The sequence below is a fragment of the Leiobunum rupestre genome, chromosome 2, assembly GCF_980474605.1.
Source record: "Leiobunum rupestre chromosome 2, qqLeiRupe1.1.hap1, whole genome shotgun sequence".
Lineage (NCBI taxonomy): Eukaryota > Metazoa > Arthropoda > Arachnida > Opiliones > Sclerosomatidae > Leiobunum > Leiobunum rupestre.
In genome coordinates, this window is record NC_143385.1 from 62264380 (window position 1) to 62292360 (window position 27981).

At 35.5% G+C, this 27981-nt stretch overlaps 5 protein-coding genes across 7 annotated transcripts in view; 3 read left to right on the forward strand and 2 right to left on the reverse strand.

The window, feature by feature from the left end:
* Wee1 (Wee1 kinase) overlaps positions 1-7804 on the reverse strand; it is a 25315-nt gene extending 17511 nt beyond the window's left edge. The window contains exon 1 of the mRNA XM_090166012.1: positions 6867-7804. Coding sequence (XP_090022138.1) covers positions 6867-7480 — 614 coding nt within the window. The 5' untranslated portion in view covers positions 7481-7804. The remainder of the gene's footprint in view (positions 1-6866) is intronic.
* Positions 5079-13142, forward strand: sea (mitochondrial citrate transporter scheggia). Of its 3 annotated transcripts, none has more exons than XM_090166014.1 (8): positions 5079-5135; positions 8460-8564; positions 8666-8832; positions 9098-9305; positions 9370-9593; positions 9916-10136; positions 10630-10703; positions 12089-13142. In XM_090166014.1, the coding sequence occupies exons 3-8, from the start codon at positions 8700-8702 to the stop codon at positions 12195-12197; spliced, it is 969 nt and encodes a 322-aa protein (XP_090022140.1). In that variant the 5' UTR covers positions 5079-5135; positions 8460-8564; positions 8666-8699; the 3' UTR covers positions 12198-13142. The 3 variants fall into 3 exon arrangements, with proteins under 3 accessions (XP_090022140.1, XP_090022141.1, XP_090022139.1); XM_090166015.1 differs by lacking the exon at positions 5079-5135 and adding an exon at positions 5784-5802; XM_090166013.1 differs by lacking the exon at positions 5079-5135 and having other exon boundaries at positions 8414-8564.
* Positions 13143-14693: 1551 nt separating this feature from the next.
* Positions 14694-19849, reverse strand: LOC149958654 (uncharacterized). Its single transcript, XM_090166016.1, has 4 exons — positions 19016-19849; positions 18007-18321; positions 17142-17382; positions 14694-16493 (listed from the first exon to the last, which is right to left on the reverse strand). Exons 2-4 carry the CDS (start codon positions 18318-18320, stop codon positions 16083-16085), a joined length of 966 nt encoding a protein of 321 aa, XP_090022142.1. The 5' UTR covers position 18321; positions 19016-19849; the 3' UTR covers positions 14694-16082.
* Positions 19850-21155: 1306 nt separating this feature from the next.
* LOC149958655 (meiotic nuclear division protein 1 homolog) lies at positions 21156-22627 on the forward strand. Its single transcript, XM_090164991.1, has 6 exons — positions 21156-21330; positions 21424-21486; positions 21555-21728; positions 21790-21897; positions 21959-22118; positions 22243-22627. Exons 1-6 carry the CDS (start codon positions 21328-21330, stop codon positions 22347-22349), a joined length of 615 nt encoding a protein of 204 aa, XP_090021117.1. The 5' UTR covers positions 21156-21327; the 3' UTR covers positions 22350-22627.
* A 369-nt stretch (positions 22628-22996) lies between these two features.
* Xbp1 (X box binding protein 1) lies at positions 22997-25221 on the forward strand. Its single transcript, XM_090166017.1, has 4 exons — positions 22997-23428; positions 24024-24120; positions 24195-24604; positions 25014-25221. Exons 1-4 carry the CDS (start codon positions 23136-23138, stop codon positions 25087-25089), a joined length of 876 nt encoding a protein of 291 aa, XP_090022143.1. The 5' UTR covers positions 22997-23135; the 3' UTR covers positions 25090-25221.
* The last annotated feature ends 2760 nt before the right edge of the window (positions 25222-27981 follow it).

Sequence of the window (27981 nt, forward strand, 5' to 3'; positions counted from 1 at the left end):
TTTGATATTTTGTCAAATGTCAAACAAGTAAGTAAAAAATATTTTAAGCAGATGGTGATTTAGCCCGTATTTTGTCACTACTTTAGTGACAAAATACCAACGATAGCGTGGTTTACGGACGTTATATAAAAATAGGGACTTTAAGGTATTCCAGGGACAAAGTGGGTTTTCAAAAGATATGAATTTGAAGAGCGACGCGTTGTTTACAGTCGGAAATAGAAGATAGCAGATCTAGGTCTCGTGTTTTGTTATCGCGATGCAGTCATGCGCTATAGACGCATTAACGAGTCTACGGGACGCGTTTTCAAACAATAGGCCTTGGCCTTACGAGACGCGTTTTCAAACAATGGGCCTTGGCCAACCCGCGGAAGTGATTTAGTTTGACCGTTTCCCCGTGTCGGAATGTACAAGCGCGTGTGGAAAATACCAACGGTCGTTTCCTCGCCCCATTTGTACTGGTCAGGCATTTCGGACCAGCTGTTTCCTGCAGCCGACACCAGGTGGACTAGTTTCGCCGCGCCAAGGTGCTTTATGGGGAACTGCAGCCTGGCTGCTGGCTTCTCTATTGTTAGCAATTCAAGCGTGGCTATGATCTGATTTATCAACGATGTCAACAGGGAGAGCTGCTACGCAAAACGCGATCCTACCTTGTCATACGACGCGTAATAAAACTAGATTTGTTAAGTTAATTTAGATCTAACGTACACAAATATTGCGTAAATTTTATAAGGTTGGATTAACTTAAATTTATTTATATTGAGTGATTGGCAGCGTAAGTCTATAATATTATTCTTTAAGTATGACACTTTCTATTACACATTATTAAAGACCACAGAAAAAAGCCATCATAAGTCTATAATATTGTATCCTTTGAGAAATATTTTATAAGTTTAAGATGCCAGTTTTTATTGCTGTGTTTGATTGAATTAAATTAACGTGAAATCTAAGATAAAGAGTTCCATATTTATTGTGGAAATAACAAATTTCTATCATCAATTCTAACATAATCTTTGGGTAACTAGCGCTAGTTACGTATTCTCTTAATTAAACATTAATTTTCCACCAAAACGAATTGACTGGCAGTCCTGTTTTGCAATGAATCGTGAATCATTTTAAAACCGGAAGTTGCCAAAACAAACTGGCGTTATTAAAAAAACATTTGTTATTGAAGTAGGCCAGTAGTAAATATTAATGTATAGTTTTACGTGTGTTTCCGTAAAACCGGAAATTTATTTTATAATTTCTTTAACAATATAAACACTCCCTAAAACTTATATCCGTCTTGGCCCGCCACCTGGTGACGGTGTTTGTCAACCAACGGAAGAAATCCGAAAAAAAAAACTAGGCGCGCTCTAACAAAGCTATTTCCTTTAGATATATATTGATGACTTTCCGATCGCGGTGGGCCCCCTGGGGTCGTCAATGCAAGTGGAAATCGGTTGTGAAAGTTCCCAGGGAACAAGTTAGTTCCTCACAGGATATCAATTTGAATTTTTTTACCCAATATTTGGGGGTTTAGGCCCAATATAAGAAGTTATGAGAACGCAGTTCCTTGAAGAGGAAATGCCTTTCAAGGCTAAATTTCCTGTTCGTAAAACTTGTGCCCTAGATAAAGAGTGCAGTGAGTAATTTAGTATGCTGGGGATACTAAATTGCATAAAATAACGAAATTGACATTGACGATATTTCAAGAATTAAAGGATAAAAAATACAAAATAATAGGTTTATATGGAAAAATCCAAATTCGATAATAGAATAAAAAATCCAAATTCGATAATAGGATAAAAAATCCAAATTTGATAATAGAATAAAAAATCCAAAATAATAGGTTTATATGGAAAAATCAAAATTCGATAATAGGATAAAAAATCCAAATTCGATAATAGAATAAAAAATCCAAATTAAATTATGATTTCCATATTTTAAAGCTATAAAAATCCTATAAGTTTTCTGTTAGAAAAAATTGTACGTGGCCCAGTTAAAGAGTAATTTTGGAAAATGCTAAATGGTAGAAAATAACGTAATCTATAATAGGCTATTAGCGATATTTTCTGCAGACAATAGCTACCAAAAATCGTCAAAAATATATATCAATTATAGGATAAAATTCCAAAATTATAGGACCATAATTAACGATTTATATAATTTTATAGGATGAAAATATCGAAATCATACTATTTTTTATAATATATTTGAAAATGGAAAAGCTAAAATCTTCGCATATGTCTAGATATCAGAAATCTAGAGCAGACTTATCGAGAAATATCAAGCTAACAGTTCTACGTCACACGACGTCCCCCGTGCTGTTTCCTATGAAACAAAATCTACCCAACATGGCGGCCACAGCCAAAGCTACGGTGTGTTAGTCAAAAAGAAATATATTTACTGTTTGGTGTGTTAACTTTTTCGAATTTTTTTAATTCATTTCGCGCGTGAAAATTTAATCTAAAAACATGTAGTGGCTGTGTCAGGTGTTAAGTTTTTGAATTTGTGATACGTCACCGCTGTACCTTTAATAGTGGACGCCATGACAATTTATTATAATATAGCACCGATTTGTACACAGGGTTGCCACAGTTTTTCACAATCAAATTCCCTGACTTTTCCAGGTTTTCCCTGACCATCTACGGAGATTTTCCCCGACTTATTTTGTGTCAAGATTGTATTTTTTAACCTATAGTTTAGTAATTTTCCTGATTTTTAGACTAATTTTTTAAATTCCCTGATTTTTATACCCATATTCAAATTCCCGGACTTTTCCAGGAATTCCAGATACCGTGGCAACCCTGGTAGATATGACGTAACGTGAAACGATATTTTTTTTTAATTAAAGGCAGTATATTCAAAATCGAAAAATGTACTGCTAAGACGTGATATTATTTGTTACCAACGTAACTAGCGCCATTTATCCCCAAGCTGCTGTTAAACCTAGTGGCAGAAATACGAACTACGATCATCTACTACAAACTTGCCACTTTATACTCCCTTTAAAGAAAGCTTATGAATAAGATTTCTAGCTTATTTAGTAAACAAGCCCTATATCGCGTTGAAATTACGTAATAGTCCATATCAGAGCTGCAAACTTAACCTGTCGAAGTCCCCCATATTTTCTTAGTAAACAAGACGGTTTTAGCTTGAAAGCGCGCGTATCCCGTGGGAAAGTCAGGGAGCAGGCCTGCCATATGGCCGGGCTGAAAGAACCTTAGATAATAATAATGGAAGAAGAGGTATCACCTGGTCCTCCGCTGGCCTTTAAAGGGACAGCCGCGCCAACCGTCAACCCCGAGGGGATCTCACGTTCGCCGACGTCTTCAAGACGATACACATAAGGGAGCACCACACTTCCGGTTTCGGGGTTGGGGACCCGACCGTGTCTCGAGGGTACCCAACAGCTGGAAATCAGCTGCTTCAACTTTCCCAAACCCCCAAAGAAAAGAAGCGGATTTTAAAACCGTCTTGGGCTCTTGGCGCACCCTGTGTTTTGAACCGTTTGTGAATGGTCGATTTTGGAGTAAAAATTATAGCTATTAGCATAAGTTTATAATTAAGTGTGGCGGTTTCTTTTTCCGCCATTTTAGATTTTTCTTGAAAGCTATTTCTAGAACGGCCATTTATTTTTGGTGCACTTTAAACTAACAAGGAGACGACCCGAGGTGTAACGCACCGATTTGGTTCTAACTCGGGGGTTTGGTAGACCTTCATCTTACTTGAAATTGAAAAACCCTAAAGGGTAATTAATGTCTCCATAGGCAACCAAAAATGTTTTTGACAACACAAAATGGAAATTTTCCCATTGAAAATAACATGGGAATCTGTCCAGTATAATGTTTAATCAATTTCGAACTTTTTCATTATTTTTTTATTTATATTTTCTATTTTTAGCATTTTCAAAAATTTAAATTGGTCAGATTCCCATGTAATTTTCCATTTTGTGTTGCCAAAAACATTTTTGGTTGCCTATGGAGACATTTCCCTTTAGGATTTTTCAAGTTACATGAAGGTCTACCAAACCCCCGAGTTAGAACAAAATCGGTGGGTTACACACCTTGGGTTGTCTCCTTGTAAGTTATTAGGCCTAATAGTGACTTGGCATTATGACGTCATAGAACGTCACCTATGCTTTATCCTATATATAAGAATTGTATACCAACATGGCGGCAGGCATCGCAAAGCTACGAAGTGTTATTTTCCTTGATGTCGTAGGTAGGACCTGTGCTTGATTTTGTTGCTTATTTTTGTCGCTAGAGGCGCCTATGTTTTACGGTATGCCGTTGATTTTTCGTCACTACACTGATACTGGAACAATATTATAGACTTACGCTACCATTAATTATTTAGAATAACTGGCACACTTATTTATTAATTCTATACTTATGCTATAGGCTAAAAAGGTTACTAAAATAAAAAGTAAATAAATTTACACAAATTTCGAAAAGAATCACGAACAGGCTTGGAAGACTTGTCTAGGGAGTAGAGTAGTATCAGTGTGCCGTTCACCCATGCTTTTTTCCATAAAGAAAAAACTCTCCTAATATGGCAAGGTATTACTCTGCACGTCAAATAAAAGCATTTAATAAAAAAAAATTATCAATTCTTTTACGAATTTATTTTAGTAACCTTGAGTACAACAGTTGTGATCATTTCCTTAGTTTATAAACGTTGTAACTTGGGCTACATTAAAGCACGAGTTACGGCTTTTTTAAATTAAGGTAACAAAGTTTTTCTTTGTGAACCGACAATGGCCGTATTTAAATATTTTAAGCAGATCTGCCAGGTTGTGATAATAGGCTTTTATAAACGCTTGAAATTTTTTTGTTGATTTTAAAATTGACTGAGATTTAAAGTACTACCAACTTTGATGTCTCTAGAATCGAAATTGGCCGCATTTGACATCAACATACAACTTACAGAAAAGCCAAAAAAAATGCGTCATATTTTTAAGATAAAGCTATATCCATGGTCAGGTATTGATCATGGCGTCTAAACGCGTCACGGCGTCGTTTTTTATTTCCACTCAGATGAAACGCGTCTAGAATGTGTCATAAGAGATAATATATTACGCATGTCTCTTTTTCAAGTGGCGAACATACTTGAAATTCTTTCAGCAAGTAACAATTAACTGCCAAGGCTTAAAGGTACTGGTTACTAATGGCAACTTCTTAACTTAGTTTCCATTGGTTCTAAATTAAATGCGCTAAATTCAAATTGTTTTCGACAGCGTTAACAGGAGATATTGATAAATTATCGTTTAATCTACAACCCGAGTATTAAATTTCGATAGTATTTTCCAATAGTTAACCCATTTTAAAAGTTGTAAAATGGCTACAGTACTTTATCACTTTGCGTAAAATTATCAAAGGTTGTGACCCAGGTTGACAAATTTCACTATCCCCTCATAAAGAATTTAGGGGTTAATTTTTAACCTCTCAATCTAGGCTGTATTTAAACAGAAATACAGACATTTTATTGGGAAGATTGCCTTTCAGTCCACGACCCCATGTTTTGTTAATGATAAGCTTAGTAACGTTAAAAATGATTCCTTTAAAATAACAGCATATCACATTGTGAGTTTTGTGTTGCAGATATTTTATGACAAATTTGAACTTTGCGCATAGAGTAACCTTTTTGAGGTTGTTTAGAAATCACCATATTAACTATACTTTGATCAGGAGTAAATATTATCTCCTGCTTTGACAAAATGATTCATTTCTAGATAAGTCATTCTTTTGTTACTTTGAGTTTCGAAATCCCAGTACCATTTCTGTAGGGATTACATTTGACAATAGCTCTCTTTCAAATAAGGTAAATTCAAAAGGAACTTGTATTGTTTACTATAAATCTTAGGATTTCCACACTAAATTCTTGGTATTTTATATAAACTTGGAAATCTAAGCCAATACCCGGTTGCCACCAAATTTTGAGATTCAAAATTTCTTCACCATTTTCAGAAATTTTCCCTGACTTTTTAAGGTCAAAATTTTTATTTTAAATTTTACTTTTATCAGAAGTTATTAAGTTAATAAATTTAAATGGACTTACATTTCAGTAAAAGGTTATTGCAGTGTTGAAAAAATAGCCAAACTTTCAAGGAGAATTTGTTATAGATCTTGAGTAAAATTACATTCCCTGAATTTTTACAAAATCTTAAAATTCCGGGACCCTTCCTCAACTTTTAACGTTACATAGATCATATTCATAAAAGTTTTAAGCTAAATTTAAATTCTTTTATTATATAACATATTATGTATAAAAATTCCCTGAACTATATTTTAAATATAATTTTGGCATATGTACTTTTGCATTGTCCTATTATATGCTTATATTATAAGCAACTACAAAATAATAAAATTTATTATTTACTATTTTAATTTTGATCGCACTATTTCTGCATAAGTTTGTAATTATTCAGTATTGTCTATAAGATAAAACTAATTTTCTAAGTCAATTCAAAATTTAAATTTAGCTTTCAGTTCGGGTACATTAACCATTTTAATATTCTATATTTTACTATACATGTAATTAATAAACAATTTTAAATATTCCCATTTTTGATTATATATGAAACATCTGCCTAATTCCTGGCCACATAAAAACCTTGACACGCTTAACCATATACGCCTTTCTGTCACTAGATTGAACCCCAAAACAAATTTTTACCCAGACAAACTTCTGATTATATGGACAATTTGTAACCGTAAAGCGTGACATTTTTATATAACCCCCAAATTCTCAGGTACCAGAAACAAAAAGGACCTTCATATCGTAACGGTCGAGTGACTAGTCCACCGTTTAAAAATTAACAGTTACAAAAATTCAAAAACAAGCGCTTTCCCACCACCCACGGTTAAAATTTAAAAATTACATACCCATTCAAAACGTAGACTTTTCTACGTTTCATCAGCCTATTTTGAAGTAACATTGCAGAGGGTGTGAAAGGATTAACATTAGCTTCGCAGTCAGTGTTTTTAGTAGAATCTGCATTGCGTTTTTCAGTGGTTTCAGGGGTGTTTTTGCCAAATTTAGCATCGCTGAATAGTCTACTACGGTTAGCCGTTAGTTTGGCATCACTTGTATTCGCGCACTGAGCAATTTGTAGTAGTGTTTTGGGGGTTTGTGGCGATTCAAATAGTCTTAATGCTCTGACCCGTTTGTATGGTGGGGTATCACCCTTAGTTTTAACCAATTCCCGAGTTGAAGGCCTTGAAAACTTGAAATCCGCAGTTGATGTAATGTTATTAGTTTCTCTATTAGATAGGCCCATTGGTCTAGATCGAATAAACATATCTTCATCTTCCATGTCATCGGAACTCTGGTAATTGGTACCACTGCACCCACTTGAATTTAAAGCATGGTCCATGCGTTGGTCAGTTCTTTCATCCAGAGTGTCCAGTCCTTCACCTCCGGAGTCGATGTCGTCAGATTCGTTGAAATTTAAAAGTTTAGCGATCGCTACGCCTTCCTTGCCGTTGATACGAGACATGACAACTTGTGTCAGGTAGCTGTCACACTTCGGGACCGAATGATACACGAGATGTCACCAAAACTTGATCTAAAACTTTAAAAATAAAGAGCGCTAAAATATGAACAGCCGACATGAACCCTGACGTAATCTACACTACATGGATTTACGAGAAAATGGCGCAGTTTTCCCTGGTCGTTTCACGTGTTTGAGGCCAGGATAGCCAATTGGAGGCCCTAATTTCCCTCCACGTAAAGCTCGTATCCGTCCCACTTCGGCATCATTGGTCCATTATCTCCCGCCAAAATTGTGAGGAGCTGGACACAAGTTAACTTAAAAGTACGAAAGCTCTGGCAATACCCGGCTTCTAGTGGTTGGACGTGCTATCAGATGAAATTGTTATATTTTCCCTGGTCACGGCTCCACGCGGATATTACAGAAATTCCACTTTTACTACATAGATGGCGTTTTGCCGAATGTTATGTTAGGAATTTAGTGGAATGTTTTAAAGGAATTTGAGATAGTTTTTTGCCGAATTTCCTGGTTAATAATTTATAAAATATTTATATTCGTATACTACTTAGCGGCAGTTTATTATGTCATTATTAATCTAATACTAGATAGATGGCGCTTAAACATAAGCTGGACGAAAGCCGATAAATTCATAGAGTATATATTAAATACTCTATGATAAATTGATTTGTTTGGGATCGGGGAATTTCAATTATTACTGGCTGTTACAGGGGCGTAAGTGTGACGTAGTAAGCGGGAAAATAATCCCATCGACGCAATATTACGACAGTTGGGAAGTCCTGTGGCCCGCGATAACACGTAAACGTGATACGATACTATTTACTCCTTTCCGGAAGCTGAATTTCCACCTTTTAGGTTTCTTATTGGATAATTTAAAAACGCGTGGTTTCAGACGCCAATCGATCACCCTGATTGGTCCATATTTTCGCGTTCTCTCTCAAAAATTGCACTATCATTTTCGATTTAGGCCAAGGAGAAATTTCCCGGAAGCTGGGAAAAAGGCTAGCAGCTGATTTTTCTTTTTTTAGGGAGAGAGCTCAAAGACATCGGTTGGAGAAAATTGTTGATGCTGGTAAGCTAATTAATTTTAATTGTATTTAAAGAATCTATTAACTTTGTATGACAATATATAATGGTATAATTACAAAGTACCTTAATTATTTCGTAAATTAGGCTACTGTCAGAGGTGGGAATTAAATTTTTGAAGATGGACAAATCTAAAGGAAGTTATGGAAAGTTTGAAAATCCATTTGGAAGATCAACCATGGTTGAAAACGGGGCTGCGTTATCAGCTAGTTCATTTTTACCCAGTCAGAAAACATTAAAAGGAATCATAGCAGGTAGTTAATATATTTTATTTTTAATTATTTTGACGTACATGTACAAACTTAACAACCAATTTATTTTTGTCCCGACAAACATTTTTTAAAACAAGTTTTCCTTGTAGTTTCTTTACAAACTTACTATCCTTGAATGTCTTTCAAATTAAATGGTGCTCTTGATTTTATCTTAGGTCTATTTTTATCCTATTGGCTTTGTTGGATTGCCAAATGCAGTGCTATTAGTGTTTTTTAGGGATTGATGGGTATTTTTAAATATCTACAGGTGGTATCACTGGTGGTATTGAAATCTGTATAACATTTCCGACGGAATATGTGAAAACGCAATTGCAACTTGATGAACGTGCTGCCAAGCCTAAATATAATGGCATTGCGGATGTTGTCAGGCAAACTGTTCGGAGTCATGGTGTTCCAGGCTTATATCGAGGGCTCAGTGTTTTGGTTTATGGTTCAGTTCCTAAATCTGCAGTCAGGTAAAGCAGTTTAGGTCTATTTTGAAATTCCACTGTTGGTTTACTTTATAGAACCAATTTTTAGGTTTGGTGCATTTGAAGAGTTTAAGAAACGTTGCGTCGATGAAAGAGGAAACTTAGCTCCTCATCATCGGTTACTCTGTGGTCTTGGAGCTGGTGTTGCGGAAGCAATACTTGCCGTTACTCCAATGGAAACTGTTAAAGTTAAATTCATCAATGATCAAGCTAGTGTTATTCCAAAGTACAAGGGTTTCTTCCATGGTGTTCGAGAAATTGTCAGGACTGAAGGTTTGTGTATTCAGCAGAGGCTGATTAATTATGGTTTAAATGTAACTAAAGATCACTCTTTAGTATAATCACCAGTTTGATTGGACCAAAGCCTCAAGTAGACTTAAAGGGCCACAGAATCATTTAAAATTTCCGCCCAAATTTAAAGTAGCTCCTCCCCTTTCGAACATAGTGGTAGCAGAGAATGCCAATAACATTATGCCCTTTTCCCGGAATCTAGTGAAATTCAAAGGATTTTGTGTTCCCTAAAGTTTAGACCAAGGCCCCAATCAGTATTAGGTTTGATTTCTACCAAGCCTTTAATATTTTTTGTACTATCAAGGCTTAAGAGGAACATATCAAGGTGTCACAGCAACAATATTAAAGCAAGGTAGTAACCAAGCTATGCGTTTTGGGGTGATGGAAACATTAAAAGACTGGTACAGAGGAGGCGATCCAACTAAGCCAGTGAACAAACTCCTCATTGGAATGTTTGGAGCTCTAGCTGGTGCTGTTTCTGTCTTTGGAAATACTCCCATCGATGTGGTGAAAACTAGAATGCAGGTAATGTTACTGTAAACCCAATGGTTGTTATTCCTTTTTCCCTCTAGCGTCACATTTTGGAAGTTTCATAAATAGTCTATGGTGAAGTAAACCCTATTTTAACAGAGTTGCCATACTTTTTTTAAGTTTTATTTTATTTATTTTACATAGAAAATGTATGGCAATCCGGTTTTATAGTCATTGGAAAGTTGGCACTGCTTTGTCATTGTCTACTTACAAAGCTTCGAGAAACTGCTGCTTTGTGGCAATAGGAATAACTCAAAATTAACAATGGTCATTGCTCGAAATGGACTTATTCACGAACTGGAACGTGTTTCCTTTCAAAGCTTCTGATTATTCTGTAAAACAGGAGCTGTGCAATAAAAAATAATCTTAATGAACCAGAAGGATATGAGGAAAAACTTTTACTAAACAGAACAGCGTTTCAGTACATTCTGGTCCATTTCAAGCACTGACAATAGTGAACTGACTACTTAAATTTAAAAAAATGCAGGGTCTTGATGCTCACAAGTACAAAAATACCTGGGATTGCACAGTACAAATTGCCAAGAAAGAAGGTTTCAAAGCGTAAGTACTTTTTAAGGTAGAATTTTGGTTTGCATTTGTGTTCTTGGTGGTCGTTGGTGTTTGCAGAAAGGAATTTATCTTTTTCTACTTTAAAGGGCCACGGAATTATTAGTTTACCCACGCTGGGCTCCAGAAATAGGGTTGGAAAATTGCCAAAATATGATTGGTTGGATATGGTATCACGAGTTATAGAAGTAGAGGAGCTACAAGAAATCTGGGCTGAATTTTTCAAATGATTCTGTGGCCCGTTAAGATTAAATGATAATTTTCCAACTGTTTTCTTCCAATGTCTTTACAATTTCAGTCATTTGCTAACAGAATAGTAGAGTTATTCAACTTGAGCAGGTTGGATTACTGAAGCATTCATAAGTCAAGTTTGCTTTCCCCAAAATTTCCCCTCTGAGCGCCATCTATGTTATTTAGCCTTAATTTTAAATAGTTTTTTAATTCTTAAAGTAAATAAGTTTTATTTATCTGCAATAGAGGGAGCTGTTGACAAATCCACATAAAATTACCCTTCTTCACATGGGTGGGGAAGTCTCTTACTTATTGTGGGACAAGAATTTCTGTTATAGAGTAATGGCACTGTGAAGTCCTAGTACGTCACCCATGCACTTTCCTATAGATAAAAAATTTGCGACCAAAATGGCGGCCATGGCTACTACTCTATTGTTACTACAGCATCAATCCAACCTGCTGAAATTGAATAACTATGGTTTGCACATTGGTTTTAGCCCCTAACACTCCTGGTTTGTTATTTGCTAGTATGAAATTAGAAGTAAGACTTCAGCAGGGTTCTTTTAATTAATTGTACCATAATTAATACACCAGCCACTTAAGTAAAAATTGTACACCAGATTTCTTTAGAATCCCAGTAATTTTATGATCTTGAAAATAATCTTGGATTTTTTTAAGATTTTCGTTAAAAATATCTCAATTTTTTCTGACATGATTTCCAGTATTTTTTACTGATTAACAAAGAATTCACCGATTTCTAAAGATTAACTTTTCTAAAATCTTTGATTTTTAAGATAATCTTAAATATTTCATAATTTTTCTGATTATTTTTAACTTTCTAGGATTAATTTTAATTTTTTTGGCTTACTAAGATTATTTTCAATTATTTTTGACTTACTTAGATTATTTTCAATTATTTTTGACTTACTAAGATTATTTTCAATTATTTTTGACTTACTGGCCCCTTGTATGCCATATACTTAACATACACTTAGGCCTGAAAATATTGTTTAATGCACTAAATAATAGTTATCCTGCTTTTTGTTGAAATGGTTTTTTTCTACTAGCATAGTAGTTTTCCACCCAACTTTATAATGCAGATTACTGGACAAAGCAATAATTATAAATTTAAATCCAATACCGTACAGATTCTATAAAGGGACAGTTCCACGTCTAAGCCGAGTGTGTCTCGATGTCGGCATTACCTTTATGATCTACGATTCTTTCATGGAGTTTTTTAACAAAGTTTGGATATAGATTTCGCCATATGTACAAAGCCAAATCCCACATATTTAGGAATTAACAAATTTCATAGTTGTTTGTTACCGTATGTATGTATGTCAAATTAGCTATGGAAGGTAATACTGTGTCTACAATTAAACTAACTGTTTGAATGTTAAACTGTTTTGGAACTTCCAAAAACGAAATTGCTGCCTCAAAAATTGACAATCAAATTTAAGAGTAGTTAAAAAAAGCTTTTCTAGCATTTGCGAAGAATTTTACAAGTCTGTTTAAAAAATTGATTATGTTAGTGACGTTTCATGAGATTCAGCCATTTATTGGGTGGGTTGAGGTTGCATTTACGCATATCGTAGAATTTCCAGAAGACTTAGATTGGTTGTGAAAAATGTTAGAAAAAAACTAAACTATTTATATAAGTCCACCATAGAGTGTGATAAAGCTTTGAAATTGCGCCGTTAGTAATAGATGGCGCTTATAGCCTGTTTTTAAACATGGCAGACTAATAAATTTTAAAAAGCCCCATATTTCTAATATATGTTATATAATTTTAAATAAGTCTTAAGTCACATTTATGGTGGTAAATTTATCGTTGCTTGTTAAATGTGTAAATTTAGAATGGCTGAATCTTTAAATTTATTTTCCGTTGTGAGTTTCAAAATATTTTAGCAGCCAAAAATAGGCCTAGTTGGTCGTACTTAAGAAAGATAAAATGTTTAAAGATAGATGCTTATATTTTCATTTACGCATGTTATGTGCAGATTTTTTAGAAAAATTAATTTTTATATTAAAGCCCCCACCGCCTTGTTAATTTTTTATAATTTTCAAATTCTGTTTTATAACTAATTGTATTTTTGGAAAAAAATTACTAATTTTTTGTAGATACGTCTTATTTGTAAATGTTTGTAAATATTATTTTGGGATTTGTGAAGAAAAATATAATAAATTGGGTTTAAATGAAAACGACGCCATTTTGTTTATTAGGTCATCAGAGCCATCCAATGTCGTTTTTGTTGTAGCCTTTTCTTATTTAAAAAAAAAGGTTAACCAGGGCTGCAGTAGTAAGTGTTAAGCCTAATGAAAACCTATTGCTTTAAAGATACTCCAACAGTTGTTAGTCTATATCCAATTTTAAAATAAAAATTGCAATACTGATTTCTTACCGATCCCTAATTAGCCTTTTCAGTTTACATAGAGCCACGTAACGGCCAACACGAGAAGCTCAAACTGTTTGATTTATATCTGCTAAGCAGATGAGCAGGCTCATTGCAATTTATCGTATCCTAAGTTTCCATTTAATTTTGCGATACCAATCGATATCTGTAGCAACATAAGTTTATAATATACTAGCTCCCTATAAGTTAGAATCGTGTATAGGCTGTGCGTTAACAGCGATTTCTCATAAGACGTCGAAGTCGCCATTTGATGGCGAAAAATCGACATATGAGCTTTCCTGTGGAAAACAGTGGAATCCGTTTTCGTTTCATCGACGGGATCGAAGCTCGTTAAGTGAACTTAAAGAGATTATAAGCCTTTGAGGCATACCTTGTTGTTGAAACAATATGAATCCCTCCTTTTGTCTTTGAAAAGAGCTAAATGAACCTAAAAGGTTTATTCGCGTGGCATTTTTTTCTTTAACTAACCGTTTTTTTTTCTATCTTTAATTTGATCGAAATTAAGCGAATTTTTCTATGCCCGAGAGCGTGCTTGTTGCAATAACTTAGCAGCCATTTCTTAAAGTAAACCAGCCTGACTGAAAAAAACGTGATCAAAAAGGAATACTACTGTGGGTCCTTTTTCTACGCATCGGTAACCACTATCTTCCGCAGGTTTCCCTCATAATTTTTACTGAAGTGCCACAAGTGGCAAAAAAGGGAAATTAGGTGATCCACCCTAAAACAAAACTTTATACTCCCTTTAAGCCTAACGTGAGTTGTCGAGAAGAGATAAGCTAAGAATATTGACGACAGTACATGTTCATATTGAAATGAATAAAATATTCTTCCAAAATGTTTAAACTTCCTCCAAATCAAGAATTTCGCCAGCCAACAAACCCATCGCCATTCGCCGCCCGTGCAAAATTTAAAAAAAAGCATCGTTAATTTCGCGGGCTTCTGTTCGTCTCGTATCCATGGAGATAGGCGACGGAAGTTGAAGAAGCTAAAAAGATAGGGCAAAAATTCGCCGCAGGGAGTCCGATTTTTTATGGGAGAAATCGCTGTTAACGTTAGATCTAAGGTGGATTCTAACTTACAAACTTATGGTACTAATTTTAAATCTCAGCTTTTGCCGAAAATTAACACGATATAGCAGCCGACGTTATCCCTCTAAAGCTCCATCTAGCACCTTTTTTGATAAAATATGTAAACGAGTTAAATACACATATATAGATTCTCCTATATATCGGTTATTTGGAATTTTAGACTCGACCCGGTTAATCTGTAAAATCAGGATATCCGTTTTTTATTACAGTAAATAATTTTATTTTTTACAATTTTTAACTATTTGACACTTATACAAGCTTTTCTTAGAAAAGAAATCTATTTCTTACAAATGTTAAACAAGAATATATAAAGCCCTGAACAGGATATGTCAACTCACAACGTTTAACTACGGTAGTTTTACATTGGCACATTGTTTATATTTTTGCACTAGTTTTTTTAGGGGTTTTCACGAAGCGATTCTACGGGTAAATACGACTATTTTTGGGCTTTCTAAGGTTACATTTATATTACAAAAATTATAAAGGCACAAAAAACTCTCATATTTGAGAGTACACGGTTTATAGTTTTAAAAATAGTAAAATTAACAGTGAAGTACATTTACCATTCGAATGTTAAGAAACACGGAATTTACAAATATTACTACACCAATTTAACGTTATCTTGGTAGTAATTTGTAAATGCTAAAATTTTAGTAACTAATTCCATGCTGCATTACCATATTTGTCTACTAATTTTAAGGCAATGAGTAGGTTTAATTTTATCATTATCCGAAATATTTTCAATTCTAAGTTAACAACCAATCTGCCAGCCAGCCCGGCGACAACCGTCGAACAGTAACGTTCGCGTTTACTGAAAGTTCAATAATTTCAAAACGATAGGAAGAATTTCCTTACTTTAAAAAATCATTAAATTAAGCTTTATGAGCCAAGGCCAAAGTAGATTTTATTTATAAATGATGAAAAATGATTGGAAGTGGCTGATGATTTCATCGCTTGATTAACTATATTCAGAGACTTACATTATGATGAAAATTTATGGGCTGCTAGTATACAGAAAAAAAATCATAATTATAGTTTCATTTAATTGACGCTAATACATGTTTAAAGGCGAGTCTCTCTCTCTTTTTTATCGAAATCAATTACAATTTAATTCATAAAATACTTTTATATCACAAACGAGCTCATTACCTAGTTCCATAAGTCTATAAAATCTCTTTATAAAGTTTGTCACTTTGAGGAATAATTTACTGAGAGCTAGTAACGAAGTTACGTCATCACAAGAAGAAAATCTCCCCCTAGTGAGGCGCTGTCAAAGGCTACGTGTGACGCGGGAGCGAGCGGACGCAAAACGGTGACGAAGCCCGTAATGCAGTCTGACTTGTGAATAGCTCTCAGTAAAACCTTTGCGTGTGTTAAAATAGGAAGTGTCACACTTATGTTAAATATTATACACTTATGCAAGCCATTCTCCATATACTCCGGTCCTTGACTCTCGGAGATAATGGCGAACGCAGTAGGGGAGGGTAATAGGGTTAAAGAACGACGCGAAAAAGAGACTTTTAATTGTTCGTTTAGCGATTCATTTGTTAAAATTCACCTTCGTTAAGCCTTGGCTCTTAATATTAAATAGTAAAAACCGTTTGACACCAACACGCGTATGAAAGCTGAATAAGAGGGCATTAACTAGAACTGACAGCCGGAGTTGGATTTGATAAGTAACCTAACTTAACTACAGTCCTGTATTGGTCGGGTACTTCCATGAGAGCGTTGAGGGCCAGGGCCGCCTCTGGGTTTCTGGTAGCCCGGATAACTTGATGGTAACTAACGAATTGAAAATTGTCAAAGGCCCGTTCCGTCAGGCGGTCGTCCCACTCTTCCAAGGTGGGCCAAGGCCCGTCTCCAACTGCAACCGCAACGACGCTAAGGGCCGAACGCGAGGCTCTAATGAGTGCTTGTTGTGATGCGTACTCGTTTTCACTAATTTGGCCGTCCGTAACTATTAACAATACGTGGAAAGCTCTCGAACGTTGTACGATCTCAGCAGCTCTCCATATGATTGGTGCTAAACTAGTTGGACCACTTAGTTGTATCTAAATTAGATAAATATAGTTATTTTCGACTGAAAATAGACATTTTGAAGTGGGGTGAAAATAGACATTTTAAATTGGAGGTGAAAATAGACATTTTGAATTGGGCTTCAAATAGACATTTTGAATTGGGCTTAAAATAGACATTTTGTTATGAGATGAAAATAAACATTTTGGATTTGGTGTGAAAATAGACATTTTGGTTTGAGGTGAAAATATCTAATGTACTAGCGTTTTCATAGGGCCTTGATAATTAAGGTCTACACCGTCATATGAAAAATCTTGTTGAAAATATACTAGCTACTGGTATTCCTTACCTGCCTCATGATAGCAGATTCGAAATGTCACTGTCGCCTAGAAACAAAACCCACGTAGCATAAATTAAGTGATTTTTGTTCTAAAGAGTTATTTAAATTCTATGCTGAATTCCTATACCATTGAATCATGGGCTTTCACTATTCCTCACTCTTTCAAGTATTTACATAAATATTTTTCAAAATGCCCGCTGAAAAGGTACACGGATTTCGCTTTTAGACGACGGCATATTCTGGAATTTTTCTAGTCCTAGTGAAATTCAAATGCCAGTTACGGGTAGAAATAGACCTTAATTTGGAGGTTAAATAGTCTGAGTTTGACAAAAGTGTCACCTACTCTCTGCGCTACGTGATTGTACGTTTCCAGCAACTCGATGAAGTCCAGACAAGGGGCTCCTGATTCCTTGAGGGGAAACACGTCGGAGTTCTTGGACTTGAAGTCGCCGAACCCAAAAGCGGGTATTGGAAACCCTTGGAGCAACGGTTGTAGAGTTTGCCCTAGAGCTTGTAACACCCGTTGGTATGGATTGAATACTGCAGCGCCACGTAGGGCGTGCAGACACTCCCCTCGAAAAGATCTGCGAAATTAATTTGATTTCATATTAATATCTTGTTAAATTAAAATTAGTCTGCGCCATCTGGTTTAATATCGGTCAACTAAATGTATGAGGATATATCAGACGGTTTTTGCACATTTGATTTAAAACTGGGTCAGTAGGCGGCGCTGCATATGACTTAATTTTAAATTAAGCACGGAGCCTAAGTGCTACGGAGTGACCAAATCGAAAAGTTAATAAACTGCGGGATATTAGTATACTAAGTAGATGATTGGCTTTTATAAAATACAAAGCGTCTGCTTAACAAACTAAATACAAGCAGTTCACGAGTTTCTCGCGTTGGCCGCTAAGTGGCCCTACGTAAGCTGGGATGAGTGAGTGACCCAGGCCGATAGGACCAGTCGGGAAAAATTATTAAAAATTTTACAAAATATGGATCTTGACCTATAATTTGGCTAAATATGACCCTATACGAACCTTAGCTTTGGAAGGTTCTCGACTAAACCTTGATATAGACTTCGTCTATTGTCTACTTATTACCTTTCACAGACTATGGGCAACCGGAGGGTCTTTAAGATCTCGTTAGTAGTCCATTACGAATGCCTTAATTAAGTACTCGTATGTCCCTTGTAGCGTCATATTTACCTTCTTCCCTGCCACTCATTACTGGCTGTAAAGTCGACCCCGACAATGAGACGGACATTTTCCAGGCCCGCCTGCTTCAGGGCGGCGCTAACTTCGTTATAACTGCGAAATCGGTCCCTAAAGGCCGAGAATGTCCGTACTTCTTCGCGCGAAATTCCCAAAACGGCAAATAAACTTGTGTTGTAATAATCTTCGTTACGGGCCTCGGTGCAGTTTTCTTTTGGCTGAGTCTTTTCCGTTACTTCTCTCTCGTATTGGTCGAATAAGAATAAACCAATCAGCATCGCCACAACGAATAACAGAAGCTCCACCATTCTATGCGTAAAAAAAACCTGTGTAAACTACCAGCCAACCAGTTTCCAAACACGATGAGAGTATTACTTTTGCACGTTCTAAATTGTAAAAACGTAAAATTTAAGTGAAATTGTATTTCAATTTGTGGATGGTTTTGCCTTACTCGTTTGAAATTTTCTGACGCTTAAAAGAAATTTTAACAAAAAGTCGAGATTTAGTTTAGAGTTAAGGCTCTTATCATACTTTTTAACGAAGGCGGTTTGTCCTTGTATTTATGACTCTTTTGGGAAATATTTTCCTCGTAGATTTTGGAATATTATTTCCTTTAACGTTAAATTCAATTATATATGAAACGTTGTTTAACATAGTTAATTTGGTAATATTATTTTATGAACTTTAAGTTTATAAAACCAAATAAAAATTTACTGTTAATTATTCTATAAATTAAAGACATCGATTTTGAGATTTAATAAAATTTAAATAAAATTATTTTTTTTACCAAAAACATGTTAGGTTGAATTTATGATATAATATAAAGATATTATTTAAAATATACCATACGTTATTGATAATATAATCGTATTACTCCTCGCTAAACGCCTACTTTTTAACAGTCAACAAAATGAACATTCTAATAATTTTCTAAATTAAACAACCCACATTATTTAACCCTTGGAAATAATCAATTTCTACTGTAAAATCTGGGAAACCTTACCTCAAAGTCCTATTCTGTAAACACAACCCGGTTGTTCATCTTCCCTGCAGGGACTTGTGGCACCGGCATAGTTCTTTTAACTCCATATTGCTGGCTTTTCTGCCATTTATAATTGGCCAGTGGACCTTATGATTCGCCTCATTAGGGTTATTTTCGGTCCCCCTTTAGGCCCCCGGGGTCCTCAAAAGGCTGAAAGACCTCAATAGATGTCCATAAAGACCCCGCGGTTCCCCGAGAGTTCTACTCTTAGCACTCGAACAATTATTCCATCTCTTTGCGGGTCTATCGATCGATTTTGACACCATTTTCTAGCCCCCACTCCCCATTGGACCAATTTCGTGACGTAATACCTAGATTGATTCGTTTTAGATTACAGGAGGGGGGCAGCCAGAAACACATTGTTGTCACGTGGACGTACAAATTGGTCTCAGACCAATGATGTTATTAGGACGCGCAATAAGCGTAAGTGGGTAGTCCTGTTTTAGAGCCTTTAGACTCTTTTTTTTTGCGTCTTCCAAGGTAATTTTAGCCCCTTGGATATAATTGACAATTGAATTTTCCCGTAGCCTTGTATTGTACATAATATCGTTTTAAAAGCCGTGCTTATATTTAAACACTATATGTATAGCGCAACAGGTTGGATAATGGTTGATAACACGGAAAGTTTTATCATAAAAATACACCTGTACTTTTATGAGGGTTTCTCAGATTCGGTGTCATCGAGGGGGACGTTATGACAGCCATGTGCACATGCCATAATTTGTGTGAATAAAACTTGTGTACGGGACTTAAATGACGTTGTTTTCGCTTTTGAAATGCCAGATGTTTATCTTTTTTATTTTCTTACCTAATAACAAAGAATGAACAGATATCAGTACACTCTCTCATTCTGTAATTAAATTATACGGGTTCTTATAATTTGCAGTAATTAGAATTAATTTATATATTGTCGACTTTGCAGTTAGAATAGGTGATTAAAAAACATCTCCAATGAAATAGCCAAGAAGTAATATATCCGAGAGCCAGGACCGGCAAGTTACGGCTTGTTGAAATAATGGAAACTTTCACCTGTTTTTGTTAAGGTTTAAAAAGTCAAAATAAAGCTACCTGGTTCTCGGAAATATTAGTCCTTGGCGATTTTTTAAAGATGTTTTATTGAAGCGTCTATTGAAACGGAACATACGTTATTAAAGGGGAACGGCCAAGCTTTTCCAAATATCGCCTTATTTGCATATCAAAAGATCAACAAGACGTTCAACATACTTACACGTATCTTATTTTGTCTTGAAAAAATAGTTTTTGGCCAAAAGTTTGAAACGCAAAATAACGCCAAGTATTTGGGTTTGAATTTTCGCCGCCATCTTAAGGTGTATCTCCAGCGCCAGCACGACCTTAGTGAGTGATTTACGAACTAGCCTAAGTGTTGAAATCGCGCAATATAGGCTTAGGTCTCGTATAACTGGAACTTGCTGCGTGTGCAAAATAAAAAAAATCTTTCGCGTCTTCAGCAGCGCGCACTTCTATTATAGTTTTTCAATTTCAATTAAGCAAGGAGTGTCTCACCGATTTCTCAGCAGGTGTCGCAGCGGACGCCCGCTTTTAAATTTCCCTAAATTTCTTTATTTTATCAAAAATTAACCAATTAATATTTTTTGATGCGGGTTTCGCCATAAATTTTAGTTTTTAACGGGCTATAGGGCTATCTAACTGGTTAAAGCTTGATCTTTCCCCTTTAATAACGTAGGCACCGATTGAAATTACCCAAAAAATATCGTTGATTAGCGGTAAAATATAAGAGATTTGTCTTTCCGATCACGCAGACCTGAACCATATAATTTTGTACAAAAATTAAAATAGCTTATATTAGAAGTTAAAATATAATTATTTCAATAAAATCTTAATTTAACTTCTGGAAAACAGTGGCACATATCAGTTTGGGCCCTTAGACGCAGTGTGATTTTGGGGCCCGTTTTGTAACCCATCACAAACCCAAAATATTTTGCAAGCCCCGTTAAGTCGCTAAAAAGGGGCCCCTTAAAATCAAGAGCCCTATAGGAGTAAAATTACTCCTGTTGGAAAGCGCCTTGGATTAAAAAAAAAGTGTTTTTAATTATCAGTTTTAACTACAAATATATAACGGGAAATTTTTATCTCGTCGACTGGCAAACCAGTTTAGGCGGGAAGCTGCAAAAATAATCGCAACTCGTTGATAATCGTAACAACAAATGTGTTAAAGATTTCAGTATTAATTTTACAAAGTTTCGTGTGGAGTTTAAATATGTTGTTTTGAGTACATTTCATAGCTTTTAAAAATGGTAAGTTTCCATTTTAGCTTACTTTTGTTACGGAAATTCAGAATGCAAAAAATTGTTATCCATTATGTTCATTAACCAATTAATTTTTGATAGTCCAAGAAGGGCCTTAGTGTAGAAGAGAAACGTCAACGTATGATGAAGCTATTTTATGAAAAGGTAGTTATTATTATTATGATAATATTCTTAATTATAAAGTAATATTTTGTATTGTTTTTATTCATTAGAAAGATGTCTTCCAACTAAAAGAACTTGAAAAAATTGCGCCGAAGGAGAAAGGCATAGTTGCCCAGTCAGTCAAAGATGTTTTGCAGTCACTCGTTGATGATGGCATGGTGGATACTGAAAAAATTGGTACTTCCGTTTACTTTTGGGCCTTTCCAAGCAAAGCGACTAACAATGTAGAACATTTTCTATATTTTTTAGTCAATACAGTGAACTAATTTTTCTTAAAATATGTAGCGCAAACGTAAGATATCAGATCTCAAGGATCGTGAAGATGCGCTTAATAAGAAATTAAAGACAGTTAAAGACCAAATTAGTAAGGCTCAAGTTGGAAGAGATGATAATGTAATAAACTAAATCATGGCTTTAAAATCTTTAAATATTTCAATATTTTACTAATTTTTAGGATGACCGTAACAAACTACTTGCGGAATTACAAAAACTTGAAGAGCAGAATGCTTCGTTACTATCAGATCTTCAGAAATATTGTGACTGTGACCCGGAGGTTCTAAAAGGCATTGAAAAGCAGACAGTTGTAGCGAAGGAGGCAGCCAACAGATGGACTGGTAAGCCTAAAGGTTTTATTACATTGGTGTCATATTGCTTAGTTGCGTGCCTGGCAATTTGTATAAGCCATTAAGTGATAAAATGATGGTTTTAAAACTAAATCAGCCCACATTATCTTTGTAGATAACATTTTTGCCATAAAAGGTTGGTGTAAACGCAAATTTTTTCTGGAAGAAAACGTTTTGAATAAACAATTTGGAGTTCCTGAAGAACTAGACTATCTTCTTTAAAGTGTGCGTTTCAAGTTTGTTTCCATGGTTTTAAGGATAAATATTTCCCCTTCTTTTTCATGATGAAATAGCCTCTTTACATTACATTCCTCTCTTAAATGGTTCAATAACCCAAAAAGTTACCAACTTGGGGCAAATTGGTGTCATTGCACACCCCCCCACTTTCCCTTGAGAATTTTTACAAGAAACCAGTTTTTGTTTATTTCATTCAATGTTGAAACCATAGTTATGCATTAAAAAAAGTTGTTATTTTAGCTAATCCATGTTGAATTTATAAGGCGTATTTTTTGTTCAGAAAATTTTATCTTATTAATGAAGAACTTGAATACTTAATAATTGAGTCACCAGACGCTGTTATATAAATAATCGGCCATTAAATTTTAAAAACTAAGGCTTAAGAGATAAGGATTTTTCCGGAAAAAGCGAATACAGCAATATAAAGTGATGAAACTCAGTTTTATTCTTGCCACTGCCAGTTGGGAAAATGGAAAATGATTTCCCCTCTTCTTCGGCCTCCCGGACACGAACTACCGGAAATTGTTTGGATTTTAATATTGAAAATGACGTCATAGTAGCTTGACTAATCAGACGTCGTTTCCATCAAGGTCTCATTCGGTGTCGCCCAATGAAAATCTGACACGACTTCAGAAATTTCGTCATTCGAGTTATGGATCTCACACCGGGAGGTTTTGCGTTCAGTTTGTCCGTAGATTTGATCGGAGTTAAGACCTGTGATTTTTAGCGTTTTTCGGGCGATATTCGCCTTTTTAATCTTAAATTATTACAATGTCAGCGCCCAAAACGTATATTTTAACAACAGTACCCAATCGGATGGGAAATTTAGAGATTCAAGAGTTACAACAAAGTCCGGCCTTTCGCAAAACTATCGTGCCCGGGGGACCCGGTAAATCGTTGCTAGGCATTCGTCCTGCCTTGACGACGACAAGTATAAATCGCGAACCGGTTTCCATCGAAATCAAAGTTGAAAATCAGCTTATCGGTTCCGAAAACGAATCTCAGAACATACGTAAAAGACAGAGGCTTGACCATTTAACCATGGAGGAAAAGTTAATGCGCAGGTAATTTTTTGGTTATAATTGTTACGTGCAAGGCCCAAGTTGATTGCCGTATGCAATACGCCTACTTTGCCACGCTGGCAGCCTCGTGAGGTTATATAGATTTTGACAACTGTTTTTGAGGCCGAGAAGGGGGGTGGAAAGAAGGAGGAAGTGTCGTAGGTGTTGCTCACTCCACGCGTCTCAGGCGTGCAGCTCCAGCAGGGCGTCCTATTGTTATCTTTTAAGTAGAAAACAGTTTGGAGGCGTGGTTTATTAAAGCGGACATTTTGTTAAGAAGACAAGAAGTCTTGGAGTTCTTTAAATGTCAGTGCTGCCATTTTAAAATTTACGCATTTAATGTTTTTATTTATTCACAGTTTACCCTAACTTGGAGAGCTTAGATTCGATAAATATGAGTTTTTAATTATTATTCAATAGTTATTTTTATAACATATTTGGGTTTGTACTATTGATTTTTGCTAATTGGGTATTGTGAAAGTTATATTTACCCATTTTTTGTGTTGTTGCTTTACTTGGAGGTCATTAGCTTATATCAACACCTGTAAAACCAGAAACTTAAGTCTTACGTAAAATTAAATTAAATATTCGATTTCAGAAAACTAAAAAACAGAGTCGCAGCACAAACAGCGAGAGATAGAAAAAAGGCTCGCATGGATGAATTGGAAGATATGGTTTTAGCTTTGGAGAAAGATGTACGTAAAGAGACTTAAGTTTCTCACCAACAAAATTGATTGAATATTATCTAAAATTGAATTGTGCTTTTTAGGTTGAACACCTTAAAAGCGAGAATTCTAGGCTGCAAAACGTAACAATGTTACTAGAAACAGAAAACAAGTTCTTAAAAGAGAGAGTGGAACAGAATGAAGAGTCTAAAAAAGAAGTTCTAGTAGTACCATCAGTAGTGATCAAACAAGAAATTGAAGAAGTCCCGAAGAGTAGTAAAGTCGATTCCATTGAGCAAGCATGGCCCATTAGTGCACCTCAGCCGAAGGAGCAGGAATTGACAACACTACGTTCTCTCTGGACGACGCCTTCAAATCCATCCTTGAATCTACTTCTGATGACACTGATGATCTACTGGACTTCTTACAACAGTGCAGCGCAGACCTGTTCAGTAGCGGACTTGAAGAAAACACTACAAAGTCTGACACCAACACAAATCAAGAACCTCCTAGCGTAAGTATTAAATAATACCCACATTGTTTTTTTAGACGGGTTAGAAAAAATTTAGTTTCTTAAGATTAACAGGAAATATTAATCTGGTAGATATGTTAGAATTATTAAATTGGAAATTAGTGATGCACCGATATATCGGCCTATTTTTCTAATATTGATATCGGCTGATACTGATATTAGAAAAAAAATTCAGAGAAACATTTAATAATAAGAAAATTATCGATTAACTAATGATAATATTTTGTTTGATTGGCCGTGCCACGTACACCAGACTTCAGAAGCTAGATCGGACTGTTATGATAGATAACTTTGTTAATATCGTCTGTACTATATGGGTGCATCCCTATTGGAAATATTACATTGCTCTTCCAACAATATTATTTAACTAATATTTTTTTTTGTATTACAGAAACGTAGAAAGTCTGAGGAAATTTCCCCAGTGGTGGGGCCCACAGCAGAAGAGTTGGAATCCATCAAAGAACTAATACGCTTTGATCACATTTACGTTAAAGAATGCAAAGATGAAGCCATGGTTCCAATTGAGGAAGCTATGGTTGAAATAGTCTATTCTGATTCTCTAGAGGAAGATTCGGATTCCTCTAACCTGGGGACAATTTCTACAGTTGGTCACGAAATTCCAACCATTCTTCTCACTGATAATGACAACGTCATTTCATCACCAAATATGGACACTGACTGTGAAATTATTAAAGAAAAAATGCATTTGAATCCTAAATTGGACGGCAATATTTTTCTAAACAGCCCCTGTGGCTCCAGCTGTAACGAATCTGGTTACGATTCCCCTAAATCACCTTACTCGGACAGTTTATTAGATGACAATGAATGGGAAGATTCCTTCACAGATTTATTTCCTGATTTATCACTAATTTAAATTCATTCAATAAAAATATATCGACTTTGTAAATACATTAATATATGCCCTTTCGTTTTATTTTTGTTAATTTGCACCCAACTGTAGTTATTTTCTCATGGTCTGAGAAATTAAAAGTTATTATTCATATTTTCTGCGTTTAATTGGTTGAAAACATTTTTTAATGAACCACTCAACAGCACAGTGCCACCTAAGAAATTCGAAAATAAATTAAAAATCCTCTATGGAGCGAAAACTATCGCTACTAGAGCTGTGCAAGTGGTGGTTTATGCAATCGAGTCGAGTTTAGAGTATTAATAATTTAATCGATTATTTCAAAATTTTCCTGGTTTGAGTAGTCAAGTAGTCAGAAAAACCCCTTCAAGTACTTGAGTTAGAAAAATCGTTAGGGTACTTGATTAATTCGACGATTTCTATTCGGGTAGTCGAGTAATTAAGAAAAATTTAAAATAGCCTACTAGTTACTTCTTAAATCGATGTTAGGTAACAACTAACAAGTTAAAAAAGATAAAAATAATTAACCAGCCAGCCAATCACTCAAGGTCATTGAAATGGATGTTCATTTGGATTTTTTTCAACGGTTTGTCTACCTAAGCGATTGGCTATGACAAAGAGATTATCGTCGAGTACCCGACGAGTGGTCGATTACCGGAATATTGTCGGTGGGAAAAACAATTAGGCGAGTTTAACAGGTGGCTTATAAGAGTACCCGATTAAGGCAAATTTCTATACCATGTCGAAATCGACTTCGACAATTTGCATTGATTGATGCTTATTCTAAATCTTTACCGAATACCATTCGTCGAGATCTCGAAGTTCAAAATCTAGTTTTCGATCGAAAATTGGATTTCGAATATTTACAGAATAGGCCCCCTGATCGAGTACTCGCACAGCCGTAATCACTACGATTCCTTTGATTCGCCCTTGAAACCTAGATGAGTAGCAGCTAAAGGAAACGCTACTTGTTTTTCCTCATCGTTATTCGATATTTTGACTTTATAAATAATGATATTTCAATTTTAATATAATTTTTGTATCATTTATTTATATTTTGATAAGATTATTTAAGAAAAAACTTTCTTATGACTTAATTGGGCGGTAGCAGACGCTAGATCATATTCGCTACCTCGGAGAATCTAGCGCCTTTACGCCACCTAGACTCGTTTCGGCCGCGAATACGTTTAATTGAATTGTAAGTTAATTTTATCATTTAACATTTTCTTAACGTCAGTGGCGTAACTAAGAACTCCGGGGGCCCCCCGCGAAAAACGACTCGGGGCCCTTTTAAATAGCACCGATTTTAATCATAAACGTTTGGGGGCTCCCTAGTTCTCGCCCCCCCCCTGCGGGGGCGCTATTTACGCCACTGCTTTAACGTATCTTTATGGTATTAGATTGCTCTTGTACTAATTAATATAGGAAAGTTTTGGTGCCAGTTAATTTATTTAGGAATAATTAACAACAGGGACCATGGTAGACGCTTCAATAAATCATCATCCATGGAAATCGCCAAGAAGTAATATTTCGAAGAGCCAGGACCTGCAAGTCACTCTTTATATAGTGCTTGTTAAAATAAGCAACAAGCGTTCCCTTTTTTGACATATTAAGACTTGGCCAAAACACGACGTTCTGTGTCAACTGAAAAGTTTCCATTATTTCAACAAGCACTATATAAACAATACCTTTCCGGTCCTGACTCTCGGAAATATTTACTTCTTGTCGATTTCCTTGGAGGATGCTTTATTTAAGCGCTTGTTAGGGGTATAACCAAATAACTCTGATTGCCTAGAGCCTGTAAGTAGGCAACCCGTCCTAGCTTGGAATAGAAGTCCACTACTCCCGTTAAAGTCTTCCTTTCGTGGTTTGGTTTTAACATCAACGCGCCATTTGTTACCGGCATGGCCAATGCCATTAGCTTCCCTTGTGATTAACTGTTTCAAAGCCTTTCTCTCGTTGTACCAATTCCGAAAACACGGTCTAACTGAGCTACTCGTGTGGTTCAACTTGTATTAAGGCAATTTTTACTAATATATTTGAAAACCTTATGTGAGGGGCAAATTTCAGATGGCCAAGATAAGATAGTTTGCTTCGGGCCTCTCCTGCTACCACTGAGGACCATCCTATTTTACCTTGAACCGAAGCCCGCCCCCCTGGCTACGCCACTGACGAGGAGACTACCCGAGGTGATAATCACCGATTTTGTTGAAACTAGGTGGGTATGTAGACCTTATGGTAACATATGATATTTGCAATGGGCACTAGTTTTGCCATGGCAACCGAAAAATTTTTGACAACACAGTATGTATATTTTCCCATTGAAAATAACATGGGAATCTGAGCACTTCTAAAAAATAATAATTATAATTCTAATTAAAATTATTAATTTTGATAAAATTGAAACATAAAAATTCATTTATTACCGTCGATTTGGCGATTAGTTGGTAAATACAACTTTTTATTTTTATATTTCGCTTTTCTCCATTTT